Raw genomic sequence first — 18,339 nt, 5'->3', positions numbered from 1 at the left:
ATTTTCTTTTCTGACACTAGAGTGAGATTTTAGAAGTTCAAATGTTGGAGGAGGGGTGAATAGAAAAGCAGGGAGGAGGGATGTTCCAGGGGGCCAGCAGAGCCTTTCTGCCACGTGGGGCAGGGTTACCCCTTGCAGACTCTAAGCAAATACACCCCACCACTCCCCACTGCAGGGAGCTGAGCCCTGGGGCCTCCCTTGCTCACAGGGGAGCCATGGACAGTCTGAGGATGATCAAGACCTTTTCCTTAGGACCGTGATGCACCTACAGGTGAAGGTCTGGAGGAAGGTCAGTGGGCACTGATGGGGTGTGCACAGACGGGCTTTCGAGATGAGGATGTCTGATGCTGCGGCCACTGGCCAGATGGACTTGGATGTTAGGGAAGTAAAAAGAAAAGCTCATATTATTGAACTCCTAGTATGTAGCAAATGTTGTGGTGTTATTTACATAACTTTCTCATTTAATTCTCAACAACTGTACTGCTATCATCTCCATTTAACAGATGAGGAAACCAAGGCTAGTAGAGAGTTGGGACCCTGGCCTGGGGTTGGATCAGCACTCGCACTCTGGTCTCTCCACTTCAGCAAAAGGCAGAGAACCATTCCTTCCTTTAGTCACTCAACCATTTCATAGTAGTTCCTTTCTGAATGCTTGCTAGTGAATGGGCTTCCCAAACTCAGAGCAGGGCCCAGAGCAAAGGGCTGCAGAAAAGGTCTCATTCAGGAATTGTGGCCGAGGAGATCTGGAGCAGGCGGTGAGGCTGCAGAGGGAACAACTGTGTCTACTGTATGAGAGTCTGAGTCTGAAGGGACATCTTGGGGCCAGGTTGAGAGGGGGTATCCTAGCTGGGGGAGCTGGCAGGGTAGAGGCTGCAGGGTGAGGGCGCGGGGGGCTGGAGGCCCCAGGGCTCAGCTCCCTGCAGTGAGGAGTGGCGGGGTGTACTTGCTTGGAGTCTGCAAGGGGTAACCCTGCCCCACGTGGCAGAAAGGCTCTGCCGGCCCCCTGGAACATCCCTCCTCCCTGCTTTTCTACTCACCCCTCCTCCAACATTTGAACTTCTAAAATCTCACTCTAGTGTCAGAAAAGAAAATTGTTAACCAAAGTTAATAACTTCCAGTATTAAAGGGGATGTGGGGAAATGAGAAGGTACTACTTTATTGATGGTATCAATAAAGCCGCTTGGGATGGTCTGTGCTCAGAGGGCACTGGAGACCCTCTCTGGGTGGTCTTGGAGCTGCCATAGCTAGTCCAGCCCAGAGACTCCAGTGGGGCAACACCCAGTGGAAAAATGGGGGATTCTTAAAGGAGAATCCCCTTGAAAAGGGAGTGAAGATAGGCACCGTGAGATGGCGACAGTCCCCACTGACTTGTTCAAGAGGATCAGGACAAGCTTTACACTTGTCTTTTTAAAACTTTGGTAAATTGTAATTTTCCAATGCATATTATTTTTTCAGATTTCCCTGTGGTGCCTAAGAACAAAATTATCTTAAAACTAAAAGTGATTTGTGTGCTTGTTTTGGAAATACCTATAGGGGTAAGGCTGGTGAGACTCAGGAATCCACATAGCAGAGCAGTGGAAGGAGAGGGTAGGGGATAGATCATTAACTCTTAACTGGGAGCCTCCACCTTCCAGGGCTTCTATGTAGTTCTTGACATCAGGAACCCCATTTAATCCTCATGGCAGCCCTAGGAACTGGCTACTATGATTCCTATTTTAAGGTAGAGAAAATTAATGCTCAGAGAAGTTCATAACTTACCCAGGGTCACAGAGCTAATTGAGCGGGGCCTGGAGGCCACGCCTTCTTCAAAGTCCATCTCTTTCCATGACATCATAGCATAGGCCGCTGGTCCTCAGGGAGAGTGGGGAAGGGAGTGTTAAGGTTTGCTGTAAGATTGGCGTTCTTCAAAAAGGCTTAGCAGTATTCAGAGAATGGACATAGGTTCCTGGATTCAGAAGTTGTCCTACTTTCCCTCAGGCATCAGAAGTTGCTTTGTCCATGCAGAGTGAGAAGCTGCTGTTCACTGACCTGGGATTGACCACAGGGGAGGCTGGTAGCTCTGCTGTCATCCGGGCTCAGTCACCTTGGTGCCTGCCTCGCCCTCACCCATGCCTTGGCCTGGGCTGGAGGCAGGGAGAGTTAAGAGGAGAGTTCTGTGTTGTCTCTGTATCTTTCATGCAACTCTGGGGTGAAAGGGCCTAAAGGGTTTCTTATCAACAGAGTAAGTTCTTATCAACATACCCATTTTCTGGTTCAGAAAACAGCCACTTGGGCTATGCAGCCACACGGCAGAGGGTGCGTGTGTGTGTGTGCATTTGGCAACTGGGGTGGGGCAAAAACTAACATTGGCAGCCCTGGGGATTAAGGGGAGGTTTGTAGCTTCTGAATTTTGGAAAAACAGTCTCCTAGCTATGGAACTCCTATGTAGTTCCACCTGCTGGCTTTACCTCCTCAGGGCTAAAGGGAAAGAAGTAATGCCATCTCCAAGCACAGGCCACGATGGCCTGTGGGCCATGTTTGAGGTAACCTTGGCAGTAACCTTCAGGGACTGTGAAGCTCAGGAGCGGGCCTGGTGGAGGTAGGCAGGCCACCTTGGCCTCAGTTTACCACTCCCTAGCCTCCCCGTCCTGTCCTGCCAGCCCACTGTGATCTCTGGAGAAGGTTTCCAGTAGAAACCGCCATCTGTTTGGGCCTAAGGGCTCTGTGCTCCTAATATGGCCCAGGGAGGGTCCATGTTGTGGACTGAACTGGGCTTTCCCCAAAAATGATATACTTAAGTCCTAAAGCCCAGGCTGGGCATGGTGAATCATGCCTGTAATCACAGCACTTTGGGAGGCTGAAGTGGGAGGATCACTTGAAGCCAGGAGTTTGATACCAGCCTGGGCAACATAGAGAGACTGTGTTTCAACAGCAACAAAAAAATCAGCTGGGCATGGTGGTGCGCACCTGTAGTCCTAGCTACTCAGGACACTGAGGTAGGAGGATGGCTTGAGCCCAGGAGTTTGAGGTTACAGTGAGCTATGGTCATGCCACTGTACTCCAACCTGGGTGAGAGAGTGAGACCCTGTCTCAAAAAAGAAAAAAAAAGTTCTAACCCCCAGTAGCTCAGAATGCAACCTTATTTGGAAATATGGTAGTTGCAGGTGTCATTAAGATGAAGTCACACTGGAGTAGGGTGGCCTCCTAATTCCATATGACTGGTATTCTTATAAGAAGACAGAAGCACAGGGAGAACGCCACGTGACGATGGACACAGAGGCTGCAGTCATGCAACTGCACACCGAGGAATCCAGCAAATCATCAGAAGCCAGAAAGAGGCAACACAGGACTCTCCAGCATATTTCAGAGCAGGCCCGGTCCCGCCAACACTTGATTTTCATCTAGCCTCCAGAACTGCGAGACAGTAATTTTCTGTTAAAGTCACCTGGTTCATCATACTTGGTTCCAGTGGTCCTGGGTGCTGAGGTCCTGGGCCCTCCATCCCAGCTCCTGGTTGTGGCTCCCTCCTGGGGAGAGGGGCTCCTATTGTGGTTTGTCTCCTTCGTTTCCCTTTACAGTTGTCCCCTTCTATATGTTTTCATAGGCCCCTCTTCCAAATCCTGGAAGCACATTTGCTTTCCTCAAAGCATCCCCTAGGAATAGGGATAGGGGCTCTCGTTGGAAGGAAAGGTTAGAAAGGGGAAAGGATCATTTGACTTTACAGATGGCAATGTCAATATCAAGAAATGCCTCTTCTCCCAGAGAAACTACAGCTAGAACCTACAAATGTTGCTCCCTAATCTGTTGCTGCGTCTTGTTGGCGAGATCCTTGTTCTCTTTAGTGATGACAGAATCCCATGCCTCCTCTTGGCCCCTGTGATAAGGTCATAGGGGTTACCTGGAGTCTGATCTCCCCTGGAAGCTCCCCAGAGCTGCCTGCACCCTGAAGCCCTCCCTACCTGCTCTGGCTGGCAACTGTCTCTAGTTGAGCAAGCTTCCTAAGTCTGTGCCACAGCCAGGCCCCTGCTTTGGGCTGTCTCTGTTGTTAGATATCTTTTCACATGTGCATCCCATCTGCCCAGTGAGCCTGGGTTTCCCAGGTTTCTTGTCTAATTCATCCTCACCCTCTGGCTGGCACAGAGCATGAGGAAGTCCCCATGCTCCAGACTGCTGCCAGAGGAGATGGCACTAGCTGTCCAGGGAGGGCTGAACCCTTCCTTCCTGGAAGCTGTGCTCCACCCAGAGTTTCACTTTTCCCTCCCTCCTTCCTCATGCAAACTGAGCACCTACCCAGGTGCAGTGGCTCACACCTGTAATCCCAGCACTTTAGGAGGCAGAGGTGGGGAAATCACTTGAGCCCAGGAGTTCGAGACCAGCCTGGGCAAAATGGTGAAACCCTTTTTAATTAGCCAGGTGTGGTGGTGGGCGCCTGCAGTCCCAGCTACTCGGGAGACTGAGGTGGGAGGATTGCTTGAGCCCAGGAGGTGGAGGTTGCAGTGAAGCATGATAGCGCCACTGCACTTCAGCCTGGGTGGCAGAGTGAAACCCTGTCTCAAAAAGAAAAAACAAAAAAACAAAACATAAATTGAGCACCAGCTGAAGATTGTGGAGGACAGTGGAATACCAAGGGTAGGGTTTGGTTTGGTTTGGTTTGGCAGCAGCCGGTGATGGGCTGCCTTAAGGGAACTGCGGTCTGTGGAGAGTTAACCACCGGGCTCTAGTGGAAAGTGGCCCTGTCTTTGGAATCTCATGGATCTCCCCAGTCCCTGAACACGTCAGGCCTGCAGACTGTTGCTTTTGGGTTTGGAGAAAGGCATGGGGGCTCTGACTTCATCTCTGCTGGCCTAAAAGCCCTGAGCTTGGCATTTCCAGGACCAGGAAATATGAAGGTGTGCTTCAGGTTTTGCTGCAGCCTGTGATTACATGGTCCGATGGAACAAAGTCTTTGGTGCTCAAACAAGCTTCTTATAAAATCCAGAACACTTCTCAGAGTCTTCTGCTCCTTAGCGTTGTCCAGCTCAGCATGGTGATGTTTTCAGGGTGTGTGTGTGTGTGTGTATGTGTGTGTGTGTGAGAGAGAGATTCAGATGCACAGATGGACATAGACTACCTGTGCCAATAGAACAGGAGCTAAAAGAGGAGGTGAGAGAAACTCCTCCTCTCCCAGGTGCCTTCCCATTTGTGCTTTATGGCAGCTCTCATCACCGTGGAGTTGGGTGAGCTTTCAATCCTTCCTCCTTTTCCTTGTTGCCACTTTTTGGCATCCCCAGAGCATTCTTCATTGCTCAGAGCTCTGCCCGAGCCGTATAGGTGTGTCCCAGGGCCAGCGCCGGGAACAATGCTGTCCATTGAGGGCTGTGGCCTCAGTGCTCCCTTATCAAAGCCCTGGTGTTTCTGGGCACTGCAGGCAGAAGTTTGGCCTGCACTTCCCTTTGTACCCTTCACATTACTAAAGGGGAGGCTGTTTTTGTGCTGAGCAAGAGGTCTCCCACGGAGGGCCCAGAAATGCATGTGGGTGCCTGCAGGTGGATGGGTGCATGCCCCAGGGAGCTGACTTCATTCATTTCTGTCTCCAAGTGAGAGGAGGAGGGAGGCCTAGCGAACCGTGGGATCTGAAGGAGAGGATATTGGTGGGCTTCACTTTCGAGCACAAGGGAGATGAGCAGTGGAGCTTCCAGACACTGTTGGAGAAAGGTGGTTGGGCCATGGGTAGGAAGGTCGTGCAGTTCTTGGATCTCTGTGTGTCCCCACATTTGTCAGGGTGCTCCCCTGCAGACATTAGTGGCAAAACCCATGCAAGAAACATGGCCCAGGTGCTTATCTTTGGGTGAGTAAGGGAAGGGGCAGCTGGGGAGACGGAGGTGTCATTCCAAAGCTCCCCAAAAGAGGGGAGAAAAGGAGCCATCACTCCTCCCCAAGACAGTGTGTTCTGTGGTGGCTTTAAAAGTTGACACCAAATGTACTGAGTTTTTGGAGCTTGTTAGAAGGAAGGAAAAGCGCTTCAAGGTGCCTGAGCCTTTATCAACCAAAAGTGGTCCCCTAATCCCCAGGTATGCAACCAAGTCCAGGCTGTCACGACTCCTGCCACAAACCCCGACCACCAGTCTGGGAGGCAGAAGATCTGACCTTGAGAAAGTCAGTCTCTAGGCCCCCATTTTCTATCTGTAAAATGGAAATAATAATGATTGCAGAGTCACACAAAGTAATGCAGGTGAAAGCAGTTTGCAAACGTGTAAAGCACTTAACTTGCATCCTTCCTGGGGGCTCGGAGAGCAGGGTGGCATTGTCACGCTGTCTCCCGCCCCACCACTTCTCTCCTGCGCTGCTCTTCCCACTGGGAACTAGTGCAATCTTCCAGGTTATTTCTCTGTGGGAAAGTGGGGAGGAATCCTGCCTGTCCCCTAACCTCCCTTTGGTTCTTTTCCTCCAGACTGTAAATTCACCTGTCACCCAGAATGCCGCAGCCTGATCCGGTTGGACTGCAGTCAGCAGGAGGGTTCATCCCGGGACAGACCCTCTCCAGAAAGCACCCTCACCCTGACCTTCAGCCAGGTAGGCGACAAAGCTCCCATGCCAGGATGGGAACAGCCTCTGCAGGTGCCCCAGCTTCCACGTTTTCTCCCAGGAGCTCTGGTGAGCAGGAGGTGGCGTGGGGCCTCAGATTCCACATGCACTGGATGGAGTTCACAGACACCCTGTTCCAAGGGGACTAGGGGCAGTGACACAGAGAACTCTGAAGATACTCAGAAGTCCCCTGTAGTTCTCCCCCAGTACAGAGCCTATTGTGGCTTAGGGCTCTGAGCCAGAGGTGTGGGTATGGGTGAGCAGTGGGGTGGCTTCCAGAAAAGCCTTCTGACGGTCCCTAAAGGCCTCACAGCCCTGGGACAGTGGGTATGCTGGGGCTGAGGCATTTCAAGCACATTGTCCAGCCAGGTCAGCCCAACCTTCAGAGGGGCTGGGCAAATGTTCCCTCCCTGTGTTAAAGAACCAGAAAATGGATGTCCAAAGCAGTTTTTGGTTCTGGGTTTTGTAAAGACACTTGAACTGCAACGTATCTGAACTTTGATTTCTAAGATTTAGAATGGAGACAGAGGAGTGCGTTTGTTGCTTCTTGCATTGAACAAGCATTTATTGAGTATCTACTGTGTACCAAGCATGGGTGAGAGTTGGAGTAATAAAAGATACATCACAGTTCTTGTCCTCAGATAGCTTACATTCTGGCAGGGGAGGCAGAATACTAACAAATAGCATATACTGTGATGCATGTTGCAATAAAAGTATGAACCAAGTGTTTGGATGTATAGTACAATTGTTTCTCCTGGGAGAAATCAGGGAAGGCTTTCCAGAGGAGGTGATGTTTGATTTAAGCCTTAATGTGTGGGATGAAGGTTGCAAGTCAGGGAGGTAAGAATATCATCCTTTAATTCATTTAACAAATAAGTTTCAAATGTTTACCATGTGCCAGGCCCAGGAATGCTGAGGACTTAATGATGAAAATAACAGACATGGCTTCTACACATCCAGGGCTTACAGTAAGGTAGGGGAGTGAGCCTTTAAACAAATATATATCCTTTGTCTCTGACGGAAAAATCTCAAGGTGCTGTGAGAAACTATACTGGGGACCCAGGTGCTGGATGGGGGACTCACGAGCAGCCCCAGGTCTCCAGAGTAGCCATCACATGCTTTTTCTGGAACACAATCAACAATGTTCAAATGCCTAATTCACCATGGGTGTTACCAGCCTCCCAGCTGTTCTCCCATGCCTTTCTCTCTCCCTCGACAAAGAATTATTAGAAAGCAAGAATGATATGTTTTTATAAGGGTGATGCTGGATTGGTTCTAAAATGTATATTTTAAAACTCTGAACATCTCTCCAAAAACGCTGGAATAGTAACTATTTCTGGTATAACCTGAATGTAACCAGGCCTCTTGGAAGGGCCTTGCCCTTAGCAGGAACCTGTCCATCCAGGGTGGGACACAGGGAAAGGGGGGGAGGCACATCTGGCCCCCAAAAGCGCTGATGGGCAGTGCAGATGTTTCCTAAAGGTTTTCCTCGGAAGATGGAGGGAGGAGGTTACATAGCACACCATAAAGCAACATTTCCTAAAAATCGTATCGAAGCAATCTTTTCTGGTTTCGATTTGCTTTTCTCTTTGGGAGCTTCAAGTGTCTCTCCTTTCTGGTCTCCTCAGCCCTGCCTGTGCCCCGCCCTGGAGCTCGGCTGCCCCTATTACTTTCTGGGTCTCCTCTTTGGGTCTCTTTCTATTCCTTCCTCTAGAGCAGCCGGTCTCAAAAGGCGGCAGTTTTGCTCATCCCCTAGCACGTGTGTCTGGAGACATTTTTGGTTGTCACAACTTAGGGGATGCTACTGACTTCTAGAAGAGGCCAGGAATGCTGCTAGCCGGCCTGTATTGCATAGAACAGCCCCCCACAACAAAGAATTATCTGACCTCAAATGTCACTTGAGCCAAGACTGGGAAACCCCGCCCTAGAGTGGCCTAACCAGCTCCCAAGTGTGGCAGGCGAAAGGCCCAGGGAAGGCCTGGAGTTGGCTGGATTCATTGTCTCATCCTCCAAATGTCAGCAGTGAAGAGGTGCTTTCAAGTCTGAGTTTTTGGAAACAGAGTGACTCCCTTTCATCTGTTGGAGAGAGGAGTCAACCTTGGAACCCTCTGGCAAGTAAAATCAGGGCTTGTCTAGAGCAGAAACACCACTGAAACATTGCAGAGGAAAGAGCCAAGAACCCCACGTGGGAGCTGAACAGCCCCCAGTGGGCAAACAGCCTGGCGTGGGCTTTGCTTCTGGGCCGACCGGATCAGGCTGCTGCTGTATTTGCCTTGGACAGGCCTGACTGCATGCTTCAGCAGAACTGGGGCAGGACCCAGCCTTCTATCAATAAAACCTGGGCCCTGCTCCAGGCCCACTTGCCTCTTCTGAAAAGCCTGTTTATGCTCATTTCCGCCTTGGCTTGCTTTTCTGTTAAATCTCAAGATGGAGCTTTCTTTCACCTTGACATCGTCACCTGGGCTGAGCTAACTTCATGTGCTAGTGCTGTTTTCTTGGGGGACTTAAGGGAGCAGGGGCTCAGGTCTGAACTCAGTTAGTTTTGGGTACATATGGCTTAGGGGGTCTCATCTCGGTGGTATTTCTCCTCTCTGGTCTTTTTTCTTTTTTCCTGAGACGAAGTCTCACTCTGTTGCCTAGGCTGGAATGCAGTGGCACAATCTCAGCTCACTGCAACCTCCACCTCCTGGGTTCGAGCAATTCTGTCTCACTCAGCCTTCTGAGTAGCTGAGATTCCAAGTGTGCTCTCCACTATGCCTGGTTAATTTTTGTATTTTCAGTAGAGATGGGGTTTCACTGTGTTGGCCAGGCTGGTCTCGAACTCCTGACCTCAAATGATCCACCCGCCTTGGCCTCCCAAAGTGCTGGGATTACAGGTGTGAGCCACCACACCTGGCCCTTTCTGCTCTTTAAGGAAAAGAAAATCATTTATTTTCCTCCATCCAGAGAGAATCATTCTTTATTAACATTTTTATGTGTTCTTCCTGAACATTCATATATTTTTCAAAACATAATTGAGATCACCCTGTAGATAAGTATTTGGCCTCAACATTTTAAAAGCAACAATCCCAAGGTTCTAACTGTCTTGTCTCTGCCATACCACAGGGAGGCAGCTGGTGAGGAAGGAGGGACAGGTGTGGAAGCGGGCAGGGATGAGCTCAGAATCCCCAATGGCAAACTCAAAAGGTCACTGGAAACAGGCATCAGAAACCGAGGAAGGCCACTGGGAGTTGTTCTGTGGTCATTTTGTCAACCACAGAAACGAGGGTTTCGGAGTCTCTCCTTAAAGATCTCTGAGGTCTCTGATGTCTGACTTTTCCTTGGGCACCCATGTGTGACCAAGCAAATCTCCTTCAAGTCTACCCTAGATCCCTTTTTCAGTTTAAGCCTCATTTGCTAAGGAACATCATCGCTATTGGCTAAAGACCACACTCAGTTACCCAAACAGCTGCAGTTCTTTTATTTAGGATTTTACACCCCAAAGAATTTATACTTCTGGTGGTGTTTAAGGGGCTTTTATCATGTCACCCCTGGGAGGAAAAAAGCCCTCAGTGGCTCACGATGAAGTGAGGCCTCTGATGGCGTGGTTCAGTCCTTTCGCTGCCTATGGAGAAGCTGGCCCCAAGAGAAGAAGTCTTTGTCCTTGCCCATCACTGTGGATTCTCATTATCACCCACTGCAGCCCAGGGCAACCCCAGCAGCTCTGTCCCTTTGGCCTTGGGTGCCGCTTTTCTTGGTACATGGAATGCAGATTGCAAGAGAGAAATATAAGCACTACCCCTTCCACTGCAATCCCTTCCAGCCAGTGCTCAAGTGTTATGCCAGCAGGCCCAGAGCCCGACCCCTTCCTCCTGACCCTCCAGAGTCCCTGATATGGTTTGGATGTATGTCCCTCTAAATCTCATGTTGAAGTGTGGCGTCCAGTGTTGGAGGTGGGACTGGTGGAAGGTGTTTGGGTCATGGGGGTGGATCCCTCATGAATGGCTTGGTGCTGACCTTGCGATAATGAATGAGCTCTCGCTCTATTAGTTCACACAAGAGCTGGTTGTTTGAGACAACCCTAGCATCTCTCTCTCGCTCTCTCTCTCGAATGTGACACGCCTACTCCCGCTTCCCCTTCTACCATGAGTAAAGGCTTCCTGAGGCCTCCCCAGAAGCCAAGCAGATGCTGGTGTAATGCTTGTACAGCCTGAAGAACCCCTAGCCAAATAAGCCTTTTTTCTTTATAAATTACCCAGCCTTGAGTATTCCTATATAGCAACACAAAATGGACAAAGACAGTCCCCGATCAGCAACCTCGGCAACCAGGCTCCCAGACCCTCAGCTGCAAAGGCCAGCGCCTCCCATGTCCATTCCCAGACCACACTCAGGCACCTTCCCCACTCAGGACTCTGGCCCTGCTCATGTTCCACCTGTTGACTATTTACTTAACATTTCTCTTTAAATAGACTTATTTTATTAAATTTAAATAAACTTGTATTAAAGGAAATTTTAAAATACCCTTGAATCACTGGTTCGATGTACTTAGGAGTTTTTTCTCAGCACACATTAAATAGACACTTATAATTTCTTTTAATATGTGTCTAAGGACTGCCTCAAATTTATTCCACAAATACTTACTAAGCCAGGCACTATCCAGGCACTATCCAGGCACAGTGGCTCACACCTTTAATGTCAGCACTTTGTGAGGCCAAGGCAGGAGGATTGCTTGAGCCCTGGAGTTTGAGACCAGCCTGGGCAACATAGAAAGGCCTTGTCTCTACTAAAAATTAACATTGGCCAGGTGTGGTGGTGTGCACCTGTAGTGCCAGCTACTTGGGAGGCTGAGGTAGGAGGACAGCTTGAACCAAGGAGAAGGAGGTTGCAGTGAGCTATGATCATGCCACTGTACTCCAATCTGGGTGGCAGAGTGAGACCTTGTCTAAAAAAAAATCCAGGCACTGTTCTAAAGTCCTTTTGGGTATCATTTGTGGAAGATGCTGCCCTATAGAGGCCACTCTCTTTGGCCATCTGGTGCCTGGACTACCAGGGCACTGGGTCCAGGGAGTGCCTAAGGGGCAGCGTGAGCAGTGGAGAGAACTCCTGGGATGCTGAGAAGGAATTGCCAGCTGTTCTTACCAATACCAGGGTGCTCTTCCAAAGGAGACGTGGATCTGGATGTACTGATGTGGAATTGTGCGTGAACGCAGGTCCCTCCACAGTACATATAGGACCGGGTCATTTGTATTTTGCAGGTATATATACACACATGTGTATGTGTGTAAGTGCAGAAAAAGGGCCCGGCAGTGCTCAGCTAACTACTAAAAGAGATTTCACCCTGGGAGGGGGTGGACGTTGAAAGGGGTAGAGTGAGACTCTCACCTCTTGCCCTTTGTTTCTGTGTTATTTGAATAGCCGAATGCTTTTCATATGTTCCTAATGTCATTTTTTTTTTTTTTTTGATATGAAGTCTTGCTCTGTCGCCCAAGCTGGAGTGCAGTGGGGCGATCTCTGCTCACTGCAACCTCCACCTCCCAGGTTCAAGCAATTCTCCTGCCTCAGCTTCCTGAGTAGCTGGGATTACCGGCGAGCACCACCGTGCCCAGCTAATTTTTGTATTTTAAGTAGAAACAGGGTTTCACCATGTTGGCCAGGCTGGTTGCGATCTCCTGACCTCATGATCTGCCTGCCTCGGCCTCCCAAAGTACTGGGATTACAGGTGTGAGCCACTGCGCCTGGCCCTAATGTCATATTTTTAAAGGCAGTAAATGTTTTCTTAAAACACAGACTCTTAACCTGGGTGCCTGAATAGCTAGGTTCTAATCCAAATTGTGTAGATGAAATACTTGACATATGAGCCAGGACAAGCCTCTTAGTTTCTTTGAGTCTCAGGTTTCTCCTCTGAGAAATGGGACCCTGTGAGGTTCCATCAAGAAGAGGCATGTGAAAGCATGAGTGGACAAAAGCATGAGTATTCCAGGTGACAGTCCTGGGCCATCTCTGGTACCTCTAAGAGTCTTACTAGGTTTTTTAACTTTGTTACTCCTGTGATGAAAACCCTCAGTGGCCTCCCATTGCCTTCAAAATGAGTCTAAATCTGGATTAGCACACACAACCCTTATGGTCTGGCTCTGCCAACTCTCCAAAACACCAGAAAGTAGGGTTATCGTCCTGGATATAAAACCAGGACTCTCTGGCTTTGCGATCTGAGTTGACATTTTTTGCTATAAGGCTTATAACTATCACTGAGGCCCCAAGTCACTGTTCCACCCTGTGGATGAGTCCCTGTCTTCACTCTCCAAAGGGACAGATGGCTTCCAGGGTTCCAGGATAGATCAGCCCAGCCAGCCAGCATTTCAGCCCTGCAGGTCCCTGCTGCCTTTCTGCCTACACCTGCAACCCCAAACGCTGTCAAGCCTTAGCAGGGCCCCTGCTGTAATCACCCCTCAGCCCCTGCCAGTCCTCAGCCCCTGCCAATCACCCCTCAACCCAGTGGTGACTCCACTGGCTTGGAGTTCTGTGTTTCCTGGCTCCCAGCCCTTTGCTCCCTCCTGCAGACATGCCACTGTCTGCGTTAACCTGGTCTCTACCTTTCCAGACCCTTGAGAAAAAGAAGCTCCTGTGGTCAGTCCTGCCTTGTCCCTGGGCCCAACAGCCACGTGTTGAACCTAGGATGACCACATGGGGGAGCCAGAGAGCAAGAAGAAATTCGCCTAAAGGGGCAGGTGCTGGGGGTGGGGGGATATGTCCTTGCCTGAGGCCCCGGGCTCCCTAACACACTTGATAGACCTACCTGCACACCTCTCAGGAGGTGCAGGGTCTTGGGTCTCTTCTGAAAGCTTCAACACATGTTAATTGAAATGTGACTGATAACAATAGTAGCTGACATTTGTTGAGGCATACCTGTGTTCTGTCTACTCATTTCATTTATTGTTGAGAGAAGTGTTGAAATCGCCAATGATAATTGTGGATTTGTCTATTTCTCTTTACAGCTAATATGCCTGTATTTTGAAGCTCCATTATTGGGTACATAAACTTTTAGGAATTTCTTGTTGTTGTTGTTGTTGTTTTAACAGACAGGGTCTTACTCTTTCACCTAGGCTGGAGTGTACTGGTGCTCATTGTAACCTTGAACTCCTGGGCTCAAGTGATCCTCCAGCCTCAGCCTCCCAAGTCACTGGTACTACAGGTGTGTGCCACCATGCCTGGATATTTTTTGAATTTTTTGTAGAGATGGGGTCTTACTCTGTTGCCCAGGCTGGTCTTGAACCCCTGACCTCAAGCAATCCTCCCACCTTGGCCTCCTAAAGTGCTAGGATTACAGGCACAAGCCACCACCTGGGCTACTTTTAGGGTTATTATGTCTTCTTAGTTAATTGACCTGCGTATCATTATGAAATGACCTTCTTTATCCCTGTTAACATTCTCTACTATGAAACCTACTTTGTCAGATATTACCATAGTTACTGTAGCTTTCTTTTAATTACCATTAGCATGGCATTCCCTAATCCACCCTTTCATTTTTAGGCTATGTGTCTCTTTATATTTAAAGATCATTTCTTATAGGCAGCAAATAGTTGGATCTTGTTTTTCTTTAAACCAATCTGCTCATCTCTACCCTTTGAGTATTTAGATCATTTGCATTTAATGTGATTATTGCAGTGGCACAATCCCAGCTCACAATATAGCTAGATTTTAAGTCTATCTTCTTACTACATTTTTTCTTTTCTTTCTTTTCTTTTCTTTTCTTTTCTTTTTTTTTTTTTTTTTTTTTTTTTTTGAGACAGGATCTCATTCGGTCGCCCAGGATGGAGTGCAGTGACACAATCATGGCTCACTGCAGCCTCAACCTCCCCAGGCTCAGGTGATTCCCCACCTCAACATCCTAAGGAACTGGGACTACACATGTGCCACCATGCCTGGCTGACTTTTTTGTATTTTTTTGTAGAGACGGGGTTTCGCCATGTTGCCCAGCCTGGTCTCAAGTAATCAGGGGCTCAAGTGATCCTCCCACCTCAGCCTCTCAAAGTGCTGGGATTATGGACATGAGCTATGGAACCCAGCCAGCTATTGGTTTTCTATGAGTATTCTATCTGTTCTTCATTTGCTTTTTCTTTTTTTTTTTTTTCTTGCCTTCTTTTGGATTAATTGAATATACTTTATGATTGCATTTTATCCCATTTGTTGCCTACAAGCTTTAACCCTTTGTTTTGTTATTTTAGTGGTTGTCTTAGCGTTTACAGTATATAAATGGTCCTTAATTTATGGGATTACATCCCAATAAACCCACTGAAAGTTGAAAATATCTTTTTTCTTCTTCTTCTTTTTGAGACGGAGTCTCGCTCTGTCGCCCAGGCTGGAGTGCAGTGGCCGGATCTCAGCTCACTGCAAGCTCCGCCTCCCAGGTTTACGCCATTCTCCTGCCTCAGCCTCCCGAGTAGCTGGGACTACAGGCGCCCGCCACCTCGCCCGGCCAGTTTTTTGTATTTTTTTAGTAGAGACGGGGTTTCACCGTGTTAGCCAGGATGGTCTCGATCTCCTGACGTCATGATCCACCCGTCTCGGCCTTCCAAAGTGCTGGGATTACAGGCTTGAGCCACTGCGCCCAGCCGAAAGTTGAAAATATCTTAAGCCAAAAATGCATTTAATATCCCTAACCTACCAAACATGATGGCTTACCCTAGCCTATCTTAAATGTGCTCAGAACACTTACATTAGCCTACAGTTGGGCAAAATCATCTAACGCCAAACGTATTTTCTTATAAAGTGTTGAATATCTCATGTAATTTATTGGATGCTGAACTAAATTATGGTTTCTATCAAATGTGCATCTCTTTAGCACCATCTTAAAGTTGAAAAATGATAAGTAGGACCATTGTAAAGAGGGAACCATCTGTACATCTTTAGCTTATCACAGTCTACCTGTCAAATGATACTATGCCACTTCATGTATAGTATAAAACCCTGGCCAGGCACAGTGGCTCACACCTGTAATCCTAGCACTTTGGGAGGCCGAGGTAGGAGGATCACTTGAGCCCAGGAGTTCAAGACCAGCCTGGGCAACATAGTGAGACCCGGTCTCTATTTTATATGAAAAAATAATTTTAAAAAAAGAAAAGAAAAAAACAAAAATAATAGTATCCTTCCATTTCTCATCTACAGACCTTTGTACCGTTCTTGTCCTGTGTTTTATTTTTACCTATACTACAAGCCAGGGGTCCCAGCCCCCAGGGTCACACACGTGGCCTTTTAGAAACCAGGTCGCACAGCAGGAGGTGAGCAGTTGGAGAGTAAGCCAAGCTTCATCTGTATTTACAGCCACTCCCCATGGCTCGCATTGCAGCCTGAGCTCTGCCTCCTATCATATCAGTGGCAGCATTAGATTCTCAGAGGAGCACGAAGCCTGTTGTGAACTGCGTATGTGAGGGATCTGGGTTGTGCGCTCCTTATGAGAATCTAATGCCTGATGATCTGTCATTGTCTCCCATCACCCCCAGATGGGACCATCTAGTTGCAGGAAACAAGCTCAGGGCTCCCACTGATTCTACATGATGGTGAGTTGTATAATTATTTCATTATATATGACAATGTAATAATAATAGAAATAAAGTGCACCATAAATGTAATGTGCTTGAATCATCCGAAAACCATCCCCCGCACCCCGGTCCATAGAAAAACTGTCTTCCACAAAACCAGTCCCTGGTGCCAAAAAGTTTGGGGACCGCTGCTGTAAGCCCCTTACAATATTTTATTTAAATGGCCAATTATATTTTAAGGAGATTTAAATGATAAGAAATTGTTTATTCATTTGGTTACCATTTCTGGTACTTTTTTTTTTTATTTTGGTAGATCCAGGTTTCCATCTGATATCATTTTCTTTCTGCCTGAAGGACTTTCTTTAACATTTCTTGTATTTGTGGGTGTACTGATGAGGAGTTTTTTCAACTTTCTGTGTCTGAAAAAGTTCTAATTTCACCTTCCTTTTTGAGAGATTTTTACGGGGTAGAAATTTCTAGGTTGGCACCTTTTTTTCTTTCATTGTTTTAAAGATGTCGCTTCACTACTTCCTCACTTGCATTATTTCTAACAATAAATTTACTGGTATCTTTATCTCTGCTCCTCTGTATATAACATATTCTTTTTTTTCTTTTTATCTCTATGTGTTAGTCTGTTTTGTGTTACTATAAAGGTATACCTGAGACTGGGCAATATATAAAGAAGAGAGGTTTATTTGACTCATGATTCTGCAGACTGTACAAGCATGGCACCAACATCTGTTTGGCTTCTGATCAGGACCTCAGGAAGCCTTTGCTCATGGCGGAAGGTGAAAGGAGAGCAGGCATGTCACATGATGAGAGAGGGAGCCAGAGAGAGAGGAGGAGGTGCCAAGTTCCTTTGAACAACCAGCTCTCACATGAAGGAACAATGCGAGATGCTCATTACCATGGGGAGAGCACCAAGACATTCATAAGGGACCTGCCCCCCTCAACCTAGACACCTCCCACCAGGCCTCCTTTAACATGAGGGGTCAGATTTCAACATGCCATTTGGAGGGGACAGATAGCCAAACTGTATCACACTGGTTTTGAGCAATTGATTACAGTGTGCCTTTTGTAGTTTTCTTTATGTTTCTTGTACTGGGTGTTCATTGAGTTTGTTGGATCTGTGGATTTATAGTTTTCATCAAAATTGGAAAAATTGGGGGCATTATTTCTTCAAATATTTTTATACCCCCCCCCCACTCTGAGGGATACCACTTACATGTATATTAGATTGCTTGAATTTGTTCCACAGCTTACTGCTCTGTTCATTCAAAAAATTATCTTTTCTTTCTGAGGTTCATTTTGTTTTGTTTTGTTTTTTGTTTTGTTTTGTTTTGAGACAGAGTCTCGCTCCGTGGCCCAAGCTGGAGTGCAATGGCGCATTCTCGGCTCACTGCAACCTCTATCTCCTGGGTCCGAGCAATTCTCCTGCCTCAGCCTCCCAAGTAGCTGGGATTACAGGTGCCCACCACCACACCCAGCTAATTTTTGTATTTTTAGTAGAGATAGGGTTTTACCATGTTGGCCAGGCTGGTCGCAAACTCCTGACCTCAGGTGATCCACCCACCTCAGCCTCTCAAAGTGCTGGGATTACAGACATGAGGCACTGTGCCTGGCCTGTGCTTCATTTTGGATCATTGCTATTGCTGTGTCTTCAAGTTTGCTAATCTTTTCTTCTGCAAAGTCTAATCTGCCATTAATCCCCATCTAGTATATTTCTCATCAAAGGCATTGTAAATTTCATCTCTAGTAGTTTGATGCGGATTTTTAAAATATATTTTCCATTTCTCTACTTAACTTTTTGAATAAATAGCATATACTTATTCAGACATTTCTCTGGGCTCCTCACAGCCTATCCCCTTCTACCCTAGAAGCAGTGGGCTGCCTGAGACACCAGAATTAGTGTCTTTGAACAATGCTAATGTCTGTGTCAGTTGTTGTCAGTAGTCGAGACAGAGTCTCACTAAGTTGCCCAGGCTGATCTCGAACTCCTGGCCTCAAATGATCCTCCCACTTTACACTCCCAAAGTCCTGGGATTACAAACATTAGCCACCGCACCCAGCCCTGTGGAAATATTCCTGAGTTTTTTTCTAGGACCCAGTTAAATTATTTAGAAGTGGTTCGATCCTTCTTAAGATTTTAAGATCCTCTTTAAGATTTGTCAGGATTGGAACAGTGCTCAGTCTAGGGCTAATTACTTCCCACCGCTAAGGTAAGACTCTCTGCGTACTCTGCCCAGTGCCTAATAAATGATGAGGTTTTCAGGTATGGCTC

The 18,339-nt window shown here is 47.6% G+C and overlaps 1 protein-coding gene across 1 annotated transcript in view; it reads left to right on the top strand.

The window, feature by feature from the left end:
- Nucleotides 1-18,339, top strand: part of RASSF5 (Ras association domain family member 5) — a 79,141-nt gene that overhangs the window by 21,949 nt on the left and 38,853 nt on the right. Inside the window, exon 2 of the mRNA XM_007988678.3 lies at nucleotides 6,410-6,531. Within this exon, the coding sequence (XP_007986869.2) occupies nucleotides 6,410-6,531 (122 nt within the window). The remainder of the gene's footprint in view (nucleotides 1-6,409; nucleotides 6,532-18,339) is intronic.

This window comes from Chlorocebus sabaeus, chromosome 25 (assembly GCF_047675955.1).
Source record: "Chlorocebus sabaeus isolate Y175 chromosome 25, mChlSab1.0.hap1, whole genome shotgun sequence".
NCBI classification, from domain to species: Eukaryota; Metazoa; Chordata; class Mammalia; order Primates; family Cercopithecidae; genus Chlorocebus; species Chlorocebus sabaeus.
This window is presented reverse-complemented; position numbering and strand designations above follow the sequence as displayed.